Source organism: Lipomyces tetrasporus (genome assembly GCF_029532465.1).
Source record: "Lipomyces tetrasporus strain NRRL Y-64009 chromosome Unknown POJ06scaffold_12, whole genome shotgun sequence".
Lineage (NCBI taxonomy): Eukaryota > Fungi > Ascomycota > Lipomycetes > Lipomycetales > Lipomycetaceae > Lipomyces > Lipomyces tetrasporus.
In genome coordinates, this window is record NW_026611607.1 from 299,143 (window position 1) to 313,350 (window position 14,208).

A 14,208-nucleotide genomic window follows, 5' to 3' on the forward strand; every position below is an offset into this window, starting at 1 on the left:
AAACTTTAAGAGCGCGCGCGAGGTCAGCCGCCGTGCCGGCAACACTGCGCCTGCACAAAGCCTACTAGTCATGAGATTGGGAGCCAAAGTCTGAAAGACAACTCCGACAAACTGTGTCAAGAACGAGCCCCTACGATTGATTGGCAGAGCGCAACACTGTATACATCCATATGCATCTTGATTGGCGCAAAGCTTATTGCTGTATTATTTCGTACGTGATTAATATGATAAAAAACGCCCATGGGTGCCATTGCCGAATTCATTCTTTGCTTGGCCATATTCCTTGACAAGATGACCTTGTAACTCCTTACGTAGATGATTAATAATTCATATTAGGTGAACGCAGAGACATTTTCAAATGATCTATCAGTCATTATTCATACATCCATTCCAAGGCCCAGTCGTCATTTCTATCCAGAATATCCCCTACCACCAAAAGCATCCGACCATTACGCTACAAAAGAAAATGAGTTACCAGTCCGTCAAAAATGTGCGCCCTGCCTAAAACAACAAGCCAAGGTAATATCAAACTTTCATGCAAATTTCAACTTCAATGCCTTAGGATATTTCGAACCAATATCCTGATACGTATACGCCAACATCAAATTCTTGCCCGCCATCTCCCCGTCGGTTTGATAATACACCGGCGTCGACTGTGCACCGTAGTTGTATAATATGCCTTCCGGAGTGTCGTATAAAACAGTGTTATCTGTAGACCACGGTCCCACCGGTGTCGGGGCTGACAGAACTCTGAACTTATTGTCAATCCAGTTATTGAAGAATACGAGTAGGTACTGGTTGTGATACTCCGAGTAATAAATATTTCCGGACGAAAACGGCATTGAGTTGGAAATCACAGCAGCTGACGCGTTTCGCTCAGAAGGCGATGGCTGCGTCGACGACCATGTGCCAGAGGCCGCATCGTAATACCGCCAGCTGGATTTGTCGGTAAGCTGAGATACCGGAGCGCACGCGAGGTGCACGTCTTGACGTTTGGAGTATTTGCCATCGAGAGCATACAGATACGCAATGCCATTGACAACAACGTTAGCGAAAGCGCCGTATGCATACTGCGCGGGCGTATAGTAAAACTGCTCCTCTCGAGTAACCGTAAGCTCATTGTTGTCCGGATCTAGGGTATACATTGCCATCGTAGTACCCCGGTCAATAGTATTCGCACCGGCCGTGAACTGGACGACATCCCAGAAATGCACCGCAGTAGTATCGCTTAGCACTACACAGTCCGTGTAAGTCCAAATCCCGTATCGGGTGAAGATACTCTTAGAGTTTTCTGCCTCTTCCTCAGTAAAAGGAATCGCTGAGAAAATACCATACGTTGAGCTCGCACTAATATCCCTCAGCCAGCCAGCATGATCGTAATTGAGTGCTAGGGCAACCGAGTTACTTGTAAATCCTTTAAATATTCCCAACTCGGACACTATTGTGTCGCAGAACCACCAGAACGTCCGGTTCGATAGTGTGCATGAGCCTCCTCCATCGCGATCCAAATTGTATTCATTGTTGTAATCTTTTAAAATCCCAAAATCGAGGACATCGTGCACTTCAAAATCCGAGTTCTTAAGCTTACCGGTGTAATATTCCGGCGATGTCTTGTTAGAAGGTGTGACGATGCTTGGAATCGGGTAGCTTGTTGAGGCCACCGGCGTGCCGTGTATACTCCCGGCAAATAAGGAAGATGCCAACAAAATCGACCTGACAAAATGCATTATCCACGCGCTTCAATGGGGATCTATACAAGAATGGTAAAGGCCGGTTCGGAGTGAACACTAGGAACAAGGCGACGGTCGCATTAGTTCCGCGGGATGATGGCTGGGACCTTTATATGCTCTCTCAATAGCGCGATTTTTCGGTCTGAGTGTAATGTCAAACGTGCACTGCAGGAACAAAAGAAACTCCATCGGAATTTGGGAGTCCATGGCTAGTGCCAGGTGAGACAGCGGCCTCCCGGTTCCGCAGCAGTCGGCCGGAGTAACTGAGCCGACGAGCCAATGCTGTGTGTACTTGTCGCCCACGCAACAAAATGACTTAGCGACACCGGACAGTCGCAGGGTCCAGGGGTACCAGGTCAGAAAGTTTCTGCAAACGTATGTAGTTGTGGTGACAGTTCCAAGCATCCCAGACACAAATTAATTCCTACCATTCTGAGCGAAATATGTTCCAAACCAGTTGCAAGACATAGTCTGACATCTCCAATTCCACAGCAGTTCATAAATTCCATTCATTGGTCCATTGACAATGCCGGCGGACTGGACCTGGATCATGAGCGACGGCCTGGTGAGATGCGGCGCACGGAAAGGGATGAGACACGGCTCACACTTGACGAGTTCTCCCAAGAACCACGTTCACAGGGGTCGCAGATCCCCAACGGTCTACTGCACACTGTACTAACCGCACAAACTCTCTCTAGTCCACTTAAAACCGAAGATAAAATACCAGCTTCGATTGAAACTAAAACTCGCCTTTTTTAAGCTGTAATATTACGCTAGCCTCTCCTTGTACCCAGCGTATTTTCGCCGAGATCAATATTATGGTACGTGGATGGTTTGTTTTTAAGGTTGGCCAAAAAACCCGTCGCGCGAACTGGCCAGCCAAGAGTGCTACTGGTAATATGCAGGAACGGCATATGATGCATGCATGTATCAGGGCGCGAATCCATCAAACAAAATTTTAGTAAGCTAAATGACAAGCCTGTGCGATTGAAAAACTAATGCCGTTGACTACGACACGAATGTGAAACGCTCACATTGCCAGTGTTGTGAACAACAGCTGCAGGAGCGAGGCTGAGCTGGACTGTTTATCATCCCTTACAGTTCGAAGTTGGAGAACTGGCAGCAGGAGTCAGGAATTACTTACGTTAAATATTATGCGCTCACAAGGCGCGTTGTTGTGGAATGGAGTCTAGGAAAACAGCTGACCAACGCAATTCGGTTAAGGAACCGCAAACAAAATTATTAGGACGAATATCATTTTCCATCAACCGTCCTTTCTGTTGTCAATATTCACTGTTTGGTCGTTCTTGCGCACCGATTTACTTATCGTAGTGGCAAATGAATGCGAATATGCCGCAGGCTTTGCCTTCAATTTATTGAAGTAAGCGCAAATAACGCGTATCGGTGAGCCAAGGGGCTGGATCTTTGCATCTCGTCCAATGAGTCTGTATAAAGGCCGAAGGTGGCGTTCCACGCTAAACAAATTTGTAGAGACCTCATTAAAACTTGGATTTGCTGTTGCACTGCTTCAATTCTGTAGTGATTAGCGTCGGCGCCGAGAGCAGGTCCCATTCATCTACTAAGAGGCCAAATCCTATCATCGAGATAAGTTACCCAACTCGGGGATTATTGGACGTGAATATCGATAACTCCATTGTGATCTTGGCTGTTGCGTTCCACGGAATGACAGTATTTTGACGGACGGGGACCACCAGGTCACAGCCACTGCAACGACCTAGGTCCGCTAATTACGTGAGCACAGGAAATGTTCAACTCTGTCTTACCGCAAATCCCCGAAATGCTGCACATATGAAACCAGTAAAATTGATGTCTCACTATGGGACATGTCAGATCATCATTGCAGAGTGCAGAGGTTCCTGCCCGCTCTTTTAAGTTGTCTGAGAAGTCAGCCCAATAATTGCGCGAAAGGCAGCTTTAAGAAAGGCAGCAGGTGCTATTCTCCATGCGCGAATGGTTGCGCTCAGCAATAGACGGCTGCAGCTGTGCAGCACCTTGGTCATTAGGCAAGGGCCTATCCAAATTAAACCTTGTGATTAACAATAAGGGGTCGCTTAATATGGATGGACCCGATACGAGAACAAGGGAACGTGGGAGATTCCCAAAAGGACCACGCGAGCGTAAGAGTATCGAAAGACGATAATTATATGTAATTTTCAAAGACTGTCAGTTATCTAAGTAGGCCGCAACCTTGATTCTTTCTATATGCTCACCTAACGCGATAGTGGCGAAAATTCCTCTCAAAACCCCTAACCTCTGTGACTAATTGATGAGTTTAGAGCTGTGACGGCAAATAAGCCAGAATTTGTTACCGACATCAAGCATTAAACGCACGCTAATGCGAACGACTCGCATCAGAACCGCGCCTTCGCACTTCTAGCGTAGGTATGCTTGGTATCAAAGTAGGCGATGCAGTACCTGTCTGCAGAAAAGCAATCGACCTTTGTGACTGTGTCTTTGGTGACATACCGCTAATAGAGTTCAAAGATGCGTCACGACAAATAACAGGCGACTTGGGCAAACTCTCAGCGCCATGACCTGGTTTTCATTAATTGATTGCGGACTGATTATGGAGATTAATGGAGAGTAAACCAACCATTCCTTTTTGGGACTATTTAATCTATCTGAGTTCACCCAGCAGTTATAACATGAGTCTTTCCTCCTCGTCAGGCCCATAATGATCTGAATAATTGGATGCTGCCAAACCTCGCAACTTTCTCTCAAGATAAGGGGCACCTGTAACTAGCCAATATAGTCACCATCCGTGTTTCCGGAATTGAACTCTTCTTAATCTCCAAGAATGGCACTTATCATCGAAAAAGCGTTTGACACCTAACCAATAGCTAGGTGAATGTTGCACAACAGTGGAGAAGGACGAGGAACCAAGTGGGAATTTCCATCCAAACAACAATTCTTCCTCATCATTATGCCTGGCCAACTGGTCGCTAAGGGCTCCGTCTGGGTATAATTTTCTAAGTCGGTAAATCTTGTCTCGACATTCGATACCAAAACGAAATGAAGCAAATAATTCATGACTAAGGACGTCTAACAACAACCCGTTGGAAGGATCTCTGATTTGGCTACCAGTCAACAGCGTCTCTAAAGATTGACCGGCAAATATAAAGAGCGCCTTTCGCAGCTCCGGGTGACTGTTCGCGCTGAGGCGAATAATATGCACTCCTTGGAGAGTTGCTCTTGTGAAATAAGTCATGCCAGGTGGAGGTGGATATGATTAAGTATCCAATACTTTCCCGATCAGAGATACAACGCCATCGCGATCGAATAACTATGTATTTGTTAGCTGCTCCCAATCATTCCCGATGGATAGTCACCTTGCGCCTGAAAGTCTCTTGATTTCTTGTAGACGTGCTTCTATCTGATGGTGTCGGAGTATAAGAACGGGCCATTAACGTTATAGTTAATATTAGGTCCAAATAAAAAGTCTCTAGTCCAACTGACGACAGACGCCCTCAAATCATCAGACGCGTACCTCCTGCCACGTCCGAGCTCGACGGGGAACATAGCCACTCTCCAGAGATGGTCATACCATGCGGCATCGCATGGTCTTAATAATTTCTTTAATATTTCAATCTTCTGCCGCGAATCTGTGGTGCGTTTCCATAAATCACGGGCGAGTGAATCGGGGTCATAGCCCCACTGCAAAAGAGCGGTTTGCACTTGGACGCACGTCAAACGTGCGATTATGATAGTCAAAAGCAAGAGGAACTTCGCAAGGTTCCAAAATTGTTATAAGAGTCTCCGGTAGTGTCTTCGCGGAATCTCCTCGTCAGGCATTATCAATTATGTCGAACCCTCCGGCGCAAGGATACGTCATTGCCAAGCAACCTTCAACAGTTAAGTGACATGCAAATCTTGCAGGATTTCTTCGGGACTGTAGCCCTATAGGACCTCTTGCCTCGCAACTGATGATAGCCCTTTGTTGCTTGGCTACGATATATTCCCAGCCTAAACTCCAATTTACACTAATTATTAGAGCAAGGCATGAGACCGGAAAGTGCGCGTTAACCCATACCCTTAACCTCAAACACGTGGGCAAGGGTTCCTTTATAACTCGTGCCATGGTCAACTACAAAAGTCCTGACACACCTAATAATAAGAATAGCCTTCAATCCAGCTCTGTCGTTCGTTGCTTGTGTCCATTTGTCTGCTGCCGAGATGCCGGGATATTCGACGCATTGAAGGCAAGTGCACTGCGTATAGATTCCCTTATTTGTTGCTCTGCTTACAGTGATTTGATGTTAGCTAATACGCTTCGACAATTAACAATTTACAGGATCGAGAACGACAATTACTTGCCCTTTACAATCCCAGTAACAACCATACGCACAGCACAATTTGAAAGTGCTCCACCGGAGAAGAGAAGTAATCCATGGCGTTGTGGATATATAGAAAAGGCGGTGCTGTGACCGCCGCAGGCGTAAGCATTGCAATTATAGTCGGCGGATGTCTTTCAGGATCGGTCCCGATATGCGTATTAGGAATGGTGGTGGGAACACTGAACTATTTGTTTGCTGAAATTGTGGAACAATACGGCCGTGTCAATTATTCCACAAAGCCCCTTAGCCCTGGATTGGAGTCAATAGCGCGAACACATCCAGCAACCGAAGAATAATCTCTAATCAACTTAACAAGGTCAGAGTGCTTTCACATATAAATTATGCGATATCCGCGTTTACTTTGAGGTTGGCTTCCTACGCAATATGATATTACTGCGGATAGAAAAGCATATGATAATTACTATTCGTGGGCTTGCCACCGCTATATGATTTTGAATCAGCAATTGCATACGGGTTGTGAAGCTGATGGACACAATAGGGAGGTCAACATGAGGTGCATGTTGGATGTCATAGAGTTAAGATGACAGAAATGCTGATTTGGCACAGAAATTGACATATCTACTGCCGGTCCTGAAATACTGTTGAGCGTATAAGATGTGGTGATACACTTAGGGTGTCGTTATAGAAAAACATTGGTCCGAAGAGCCCAACGTAAACGGCTAGAAGACAGTGGCAATTACAGTTCGGCAGGATAATGACGGTGAACATGCCATCAAATCAGCCACTATAATAACTTAATGATCTTGCTCACTAAAAATATCCCCTACCCGTAAAACAGTATTGGCCCTTGGATGTCGGCAGCAACGTCACTTGCTTGCAAGATCGAAGGGCCAAAAGAGAACACGAGGTTGGTGAACAGCATCCAGAGCAAGGGATCTCGACCGTGTCTATGGTGACATACAGCTAATAGAGTTCAAAGATGCATTACGACAAATAACAGGCGACTTGAGCAAACTCTCAGCGCCATGACCCGATTTTCGTTAATTGATTGCAGTTTGATTATTGCCATGCTTAGATCCCGATTCCGATGTCCGCAAGTATGATAAGCCATAGCAACGAGGACACAGCGAATGGGGTTATCAACCGCTTTTCCTCTTACTGAGAGATCATACTGTAGCAGTGAGTGTATGATGAGCAAGGACCAAGATTCAAGACTTTCGACGTCAATAGCAGACATCGTCGGAACAACAAAGAGACTTAATGCGGGGCTGTCCGCTTGACTATACGTTTAAGCTCCAGGCGATTCTGAAGATTGGAGTTATCTAAAGGCTATGGCCATCGACTTGTTGCTCGACGCGACTCTCTGTGTAGGCGGCTCCGTCTATGACGATAGATCTGCAGAGGACCATAATTTGCCTAACATGCACAGTAGAAGCAACAAGAGGAGAAAGCAGAAGAAAGACAGAAACAGCGAGAAGGGTGGGAATCATGGGCATTCGTTGAATACTTTGCTTTTCCATTTTGTCGACCGCAATAAGACCAGGTCCTTGAAAAAGTCGGATGCCTTTGGACGCCAGAAGTCTGTAAGAGTTTCAGAGCAAGTCATCGAATAGTTTATCGCGCGCACCTTGCTATTAGCCGAACGCCATTTATAAGACCCCTCGCAGCTCGAGCCTAAAGCTCTTTACTGTCCGAAGGCACGCGGAAGGGAAAGAACAAGCCGCGCTACTGCAGGACAGCCATATCAGGAAGAGGCTGAGGAGAGATAATTGAGTGAAGCGATGGCATGTTCGTTCCTTAATGCTTAGGATATCTGGGTGCAAATTTCATTCATCAGGGCTTGCTAATTCCATAGTAAATTCTAGACGAATTCGTCGGTGTTGTACCGCATTTTGTAAAACAAATAAGATTCAGCTAATGCCCGGAAATCCTGATCCTTGGTTGGTCACAGATCTCTGCTACTGGCTGTCATAGTGCGGCCACCATCGAACAATCCATTAGATATAAATGTGGGCAGGACTTGTGTGCCCCTGACACCAATGTGCAGCAAGATGAACGAAGAAGGGGTTGTCGGAGATCGCAGAGATGGTTGGTTAGACCTTAGTTGCGTCTCCATGCCCAAACGTGCTTGTGGCATTGTCTGTCATAGGTCAGCGAACGGTACGCCCAAGCGGTCTAACCCAGGATTGTATAGCAGGCGGAATTGGCTAGGTTACGGCATGTCTGAGAATGTCATATAGGTGACTTTTGTTCGTAGTAGGACGTTTCATTGTCACCGTTTCCGGTCTCTGCGGTAAACGGATTGATAGATACCAGAACGGTCCAGAGTCTATCCTCATTCATCTTTCTAGACGATACATGTTCCAGTGCCAAGAATATAACACACCGTTATATAATTTTGAGTTAGCAAGGAAGTGTCGTTTAGAGGAGGGATCTTGCCGCAGACTCTTGTTGTGGACTACATCAATAAATTTTAAACGGAATAAATATTGTCCACGTTTGACAGACAGTGACTAATGTCCTCTCAATACAAATGTCAATCACGGAGACATATTGCGATAATAATGATGATGAATGATCGTGCCTGCCAGAGCCTGGAGGTCCATCAATTATTACCCACAATGTAGGATCTTATTGAGTTGTAGATACAATTTGTGTCAGGTCCTGCGATAATTGTCATAACTAACCTTACTGCGCCGTAGCAGCGGTATAGTGCACCGTTCTTTGACTCCGTGCGTATATTACTATCGAAAGTGATTCCGGATAATAATGTCGCGCACAAATGGGTTAGGGCAATTGCTGCCGAGGATGGCTCGTGCTTGCCGAACTCCGAGGCGTCCGGAAACACTTGGCCCCCCTGTCCTGGCACGGCAGATGCGGCCATAACCGTCGCGAGACAATTGTGCCTGTAGCCCTAAACGCGCTGGCTTTGCGCGCGTCGTGCTATATTTGGCATAGCAGGACCACGCGTTGCCAAGAGCCCCTGCCGGTGCTACCGTCGTGAGCGCGACCCTGCAAGGGCAATTTTTGGCTTGGAGAAAGACACACATCCATTCATTCAAGCCAACACCATCACCAGCGAGCGTCCAGAACGGCCATTCAGTGTGGCTAGAGCTCGCCTGCTTTTCAGTCAGATCGACTTAGGCGAAACTCTGGGTCATTGCCGCGTATTATTGTCACCAGAATCTCCGCGTCGTCTATTCCCTTTCTGCATCGTGCATTATTACCTCCTCATCCGTCGCGCCTCCCGGCCCGCCAGCGCCCTCTTTCTCTTGTGCGACCTCCATTTTCAATTGGTCCAGCTCGCGCGTGCGCTCCAATTAAACGCGACTATCTGAACCCGCTGCACCATTTCTCAAGATGCGCACTTTTTGGTCACTCCCATCAGCCATACTGTTCGTTCTGGCGAACAGCATCAACCATGCTAGTGCCATAGAAATTGACGTGAGCGACAAAGGTTTGCAATGCATATTTGGGACTGGGTCTGGTCTTGTCTGAAACCAAGTAGATTCGATAGTTCACGCCGCCTGGGTCTTCGCCCACGGTCTCATCACGTACTACAATGGCAACCAAACTGGCAATACGCCCGGTATGTTTGTGGATCCATATTACTGGTGGGAGGCCGGTGCCGCCTGGGGGAGCCTAATTGACTACTGGTTTTATACTGGCGATGAAACCTTCAACGAGCAGGTCAAATCGTCCTTACTCTTTCAAGTCGGGAGTAATAACGACTACATGCCATCAAATATAAGCACATCCGAAGGTAACGATGATCAGGCATTTTGGGGGTTTACTGTCATGAACGCTGCCGAGCGTAACTTTAGCAATCCGGACGCCGATCAACCACAGTGGTTGGCGCTCGCGGAGGCTGTCTTCAACGACATGGCCTCGAGATGGGATACGTCGACATGTAATGGAGGTCTTCTCTGGCAGATCTTCGAGTTCAACCATGGATACGACTATAAAAATACGATTTCGAACGCAGGCTTGTTCATGATGGCCGCCAGACTGGCGCGATATACTGATAACGCGACCTACGTCGAATGGGCCGAGAGAACATGGAACTGGACTGAAAGTGTTGGGTTTTTAGATACGAAATATTACTCCTTTTACGACGGTGCACACGTGGGAACTAATTGCACGGATATCGAAAAGTACCAGTGGACCTATAACGCAGGAATATTCATGGCTGGCTCGGCGTATCTCTACAATTATACACAGGCACCTTTATGGGCCCAGAGAACGCAGTCAATCTTGGATAGTATCGACATTTTTTTTGATTCGGCTACAGGAATCATGTATGAAGTGGTTTGTGAGGGTTCGCACACATGTGACACAGACGAGAAAGCATTCAAGTCCGTACTTGCGTGGTGTATGGGTCTAACGGCCGTATTGGCTCCAACTACGTACGACACTATCTACAAACGTTTGGTCCAAACTGTCGCCGGCATCGAGCAGTCGTGTGTGGGTGGCCTCGATAACGTAACGTGTGGAACGACCTGGCTAAATGTGGGATGGGACAATACCTATGGTTTAGGCCAGCAGATGTCTGCCCTGGAAGTAGTACTGAATCTGCTCGTACAAGATTTGCCTGCACCATACACTGCTTCTACTGGCGGTTCATCTACCGGTATAGTTCCTAGTAATGGTAGCGATGAAGAGGCGAAAGTCTCCTCTACAGGAGACCGAGCCGGCGCGGGCATTCTTACCAGTATAGCATTGCTCATGATGCTTGGCGCGTCGTGGTGGATGGCAATATGACTAGACTTGAATTTTGCCGCCATTCTTCGATTAGACATGACAGCTAGGATTGCAGATGACGGCTGCGGAGGGCAAAAACCACAGAGGGACACAAATTTTCGATTAAGTAGAAGTAGAAGTTTCTTTTTGGTTACCGGGTTATTGGCTTATTGGTTTGGTTTTTTTGGGATGTTGACGAGAGATGTACATATGTCTTTAAGTGACTAAAGGATCTTACACGATCTAGGTCTTGGTAATGTTTTTGAATCGCCGATATAGCTCGCCGAGAGCTTTCCATTGATATTGTCGCTCAGACAATGAGGTAACTAAATGAGGCGAGTCGCTGCTTGGTTGTGCTGGTCCAACATCGTTGCAGAGCGACTCATCCAAATGGCGCAAGCAGCGATTTCAAACTAGCTAGGTATTACGAGAAAAATGATGGCGGTTGTAGAGACGGTCGATGCTTTTGAAGCCTCCCAGCGCACGTGCCAGCTCATCGCACTTCCCCACAAAATTGAGCGCCTTCGTAGGTTACGTCACACGACTCACTCGACGTGCTGTCTCCTTTTGCTCCGCTTTTATATTGTGTCGCTCAATGGCAATAGGCGTCGCATACCCACATTGAGTAACAACAATGCAGTCTCCTTATGCATCAAAGCGTGCGAATGGCGACAAGAAGCCGCTAGTACGTAAGGTGCTCCTCACTGTCACTTTAGTCCACTAATAGCTATCCACTAGGCATCTAGTATTCTCTTCCCGGAGATCTCCAAACGTTTTGCAGAGAATCCTACCGCGGCAGGGTCACTCCTCGGGCTTTTCATCTTCTCGATTCTCCGCCGCGGCAAGATCAGCGACGAATGGTCGCTCCTGTTCAACGCTCGCAACAAAGCCCCCGAGGTCCGCCACCAAGCCGTGCCTGTGCTTTCCCAGAAAGCGCACGGCATGCCGATCGTGGTTATCGAGCTAGAAGACCGCGATCTTGTTAAGTTTATTACAGGTGGTTTGACGGGATTGAAAGGCGTCACGTCTGGCAAGATTAAAATTGCCGGTGACTTGGATTTGGCGTTAAAGTTGGAGGATACGTTTGTTAATGCTGGCGGTGTTGAGCAGACTCTAGAGTATTTGAGAAGGCGAAGGTCGAAATTGTAACTGTGAGTCTCATTGTTTGTTATTATTGTGATAGACGCGCCAACTTGTCACGCAATACATCAAGGGAAATGCCAATCTATCTAATAATTTTTGACATACAAGTCGACGTACTCATCAACATCAACTTCGCCGATACTCATGTCAGACTTCTGCAGGATGCTCTGAACTTGTTGCTCGTCCGGGAACCTGCCCCGGACATGTCTTTCAAACTTTTCGAGGAGCACGGGGATACCTTCCTCGCGACGCTCCCGATGCCCGATCGGATAGTGTACTATTTCTTCCAACTCCTTGCCGTCGGTCAACGTGACCTTGACTGCGTTGCCGATGAAACGCTTATTGGGATCGTGGTAACTGACAGTGAACGACTCGTCTTCTGTGCAAGTCATCTTTGCGCGAAGCTCGTCTATGGCGGGATCAGCTGCAGCGGCGTCAGAGTAATCATCCGCAGTCAGGCGACCGTATAAAAGCGGAACAGCAATCATGTACTGAATGCAGTGGTCTCTGTCCGCGTAGTTATATAAAGGACCAATTTTGTTGATAATCCGGTTCCCAGCTTCCTGAGTGCGAATCGCAACCGATACGATATCCTTCGCCGATTTCCCAATATCACGAAGCTTATTGTGAAGAGCCATGGCTGCCTCGACCGCTGTCTGGGCATGGAACTCTGCGGGGTAGGAAATCTTGAAAAGGATATTTTCCATTACGTATGTTCCGTAAGGGCGCTGGAACTTGAAAGGTTTGCCCTCGAACAAGACGTCATAAAAGCCCCATGTCTTGGCAGTCAGGACTGATGGCAAGCCAGCCTCGCCGTTCTGGACCATGAGAGCGAGATTGACGGCGCGTGAGCAAGCGTCACCCGCGGCCCAAGACTTGCGCGAGCCGGTGTTAGGAGCGTGCCGGTAAGTGCGCAGGGATTGGCCGTCGACCCAGGCCTGTGAGATAGCGTCGACGGTCTGGTCGCGCGAAAGACCAATCATCTTGGACACGACGGCGGTGGTGGCGACCTTGACAAGTACAACGTGGTCAAGCCCGACGGCATTGAAGGAATTCTTGATGGCTAGGTTGCCCTGGATCTCGTGTGCCTTGATCATATATTCAAGAACGTCCTTGACCTTGAATTGCTTGGCGAAGGAAATGATGGATGTGCCGGACCCACGGTGTGTTCGAGAGAGCCAATCGGCGACGGCAAGTATTCCGCCGAGATTGTCGGAGGGATGGCCCCATTCGGCAGCAAGCCAGCAATCGTTGTAGTCTAGCCAGCGGATGATGGTGCCAATCGCAAACGCAGCGCGGATGGGATCGAGCTGGTAGGACGTGCCTGGCACTTTTGTCCCATATGGCACGATTGTGCCGGGAACGACAGGCCCAATCAGTCGGGCACAGTTGTCGTACTTGAGTGCTTCGAGGCCGCAGCCGAGAGTATCGAGAAAGCACAGACGGGCGGTCTCGATCTGCAGCTTTCCGTCAGCAGATTCTGGTCACCCAATCAATGAGTACTCACAGCGACAGGACTGTCAGTCTTAAAGTCGTGGACGTAGTCAGCGATCTCCTGGAGTACGCCGTCGGGCCCCGGGCGGACGTTGTCGGTGATGATATGCGAGTTGGATGCGGACATTGCAGCAAACTGGCGGCGGAAAGTGAGAGAGGTGCGAGCATAAACAGACGGCCGAACAAGCCGAGCAGAGTGCCTGAGCGACAGCATTCGTCCTGCACCGTGAAACGTGCTGCTGCTTTGTGTTGCTAAAGGACAATCTGTGGTCTATGAGCACTCCCCCAGAGCATTTTCCAACTGGTCCAATATTGAACCCCGCCAACATTGTCCCCCAGATTATAGCCACTGTGGCAGTGCATGTTAGGTGGCGCAGATCAGGGTTGGTTCGATGTCTGGCACCAGTTCTTGGAACATTCCCTGTTGCAGTGACTACATCATCAATATCCACACCCACAATGAACAGAGGCCCACTTATTCTGACCATCGAGGAGGCAGAGTATCTCCTCGACCAGTTGGTAAGTGCTAAACTTTCCCATATATATGTACAGTACTGAGGATAGCGCTGACCGCCACCAGCCGCCACCCGTACCGGACGCCGATGACCTTGCAAAGAAGTTACGCATGCGACTGCTCGAGTTCCTCTCCGAGGTCCGCAAAGGTGCAGAGGGCACAAAGAAGTAGAACAGCAGGTTGGGGTACACTTTGATAAATTAGAGGGGCATAGACGGTTGTCTTAAGTATTACGCATATGCAAGACGTCATAGAGGTCACGTCTGCTGAC

At 48.0% G+C, this 14,208-nt stretch overlaps 6 protein-coding genes across 6 annotated transcripts; 3 read left to right on the plus strand and 3 right to left on the minus strand.

The window, feature by feature from the left end:
- Window positions 1-405: 405 nt before the first annotated feature.
- POJ06DRAFT_38583 (uncharacterized protein) lies at window positions 406-1,812 on the minus strand. The gene has a single exon (XM_056190961.1). The coding sequence runs from the start codon at window positions 1,725-1,727 to the stop codon at window positions 534-536; it is 1,194 nt and encodes a 397-aa protein (XP_056040486.1). The 5' UTR covers window positions 1,728-1,812; the 3' UTR covers window positions 406-533.
- A 2,385-nt stretch (window positions 1,813-4,197) lies between these two features.
- On the minus strand, window positions 4,198-5,085 carry POJ06DRAFT_38592 (uncharacterized protein). Its single transcript, XM_056190962.1, has one exon. It carries the CDS (start codon window positions 4,957-4,959, stop codon window positions 4,504-4,506), a length of 456 nt encoding a protein of 151 aa, XP_056040487.1. The 5' UTR covers window positions 4,960-5,085; the 3' UTR covers window positions 4,198-4,503.
- Window positions 5,086-9,282: 4,197 nt separating this feature from the next.
- Window positions 9,283-11,114, plus strand: POJ06DRAFT_38699 (glycoside hydrolase). The gene is made up of 2 exons (XM_056190963.1): window positions 9,283-9,503; window positions 9,555-11,114. The coding sequence occupies exons 1-2, from the start codon at window positions 9,407-9,409 to the stop codon at window positions 10,805-10,807; spliced, it is 1,350 nt and encodes a 449-aa protein (XP_056040488.1). The 5' UTR covers window positions 9,283-9,406; the 3' UTR covers window positions 10,808-11,114.
- On the plus strand, window positions 11,115-11,975 carry POJ06DRAFT_38700 (uncharacterized protein). The gene is made up of 2 exons (XM_056190964.1): window positions 11,115-11,471; window positions 11,525-11,975. The coding sequence occupies exons 1-2, from the start codon at window positions 11,421-11,423 to the stop codon at window positions 11,933-11,935; spliced, it is 462 nt and encodes a 153-aa protein (XP_056040489.1). The 5' UTR covers window positions 11,115-11,420; the 3' UTR covers window positions 11,936-11,975.
- A 40-nt stretch (window positions 11,976-12,015) lies between these two features.
- On the minus strand, window positions 12,016-13,550 carry POJ06DRAFT_202635 (MmgE/PrpD family-domain-containing protein; the record flags this gene model as incomplete). Its single annotated transcript, XM_056185284.1, has 2 exons — window positions 12,016-13,386; window positions 13,437-13,550. 2 exons carry the CDS (start codon window positions 13,548-13,550, stop codon window positions 12,016-12,018), a joined length of 1,485 nt encoding a protein of 494 aa, XP_056040490.1.
- Window positions 13,551-13,882: 332 nt separating this feature from the next.
- Window positions 13,883-14,108, plus strand: POJ06DRAFT_202948 (uncharacterized protein; the record flags this gene model as incomplete). The annotated part of the gene is made up of 2 exons (XM_056185301.1): window positions 13,883-13,942; window positions 14,004-14,108. 2 exons carry the CDS (start codon window positions 13,883-13,885, stop codon window positions 14,106-14,108), a joined length of 165 nt encoding a protein of 54 aa, XP_056040491.1.
- Window positions 14,109-14,208: the final 100 nt, after the last annotated feature.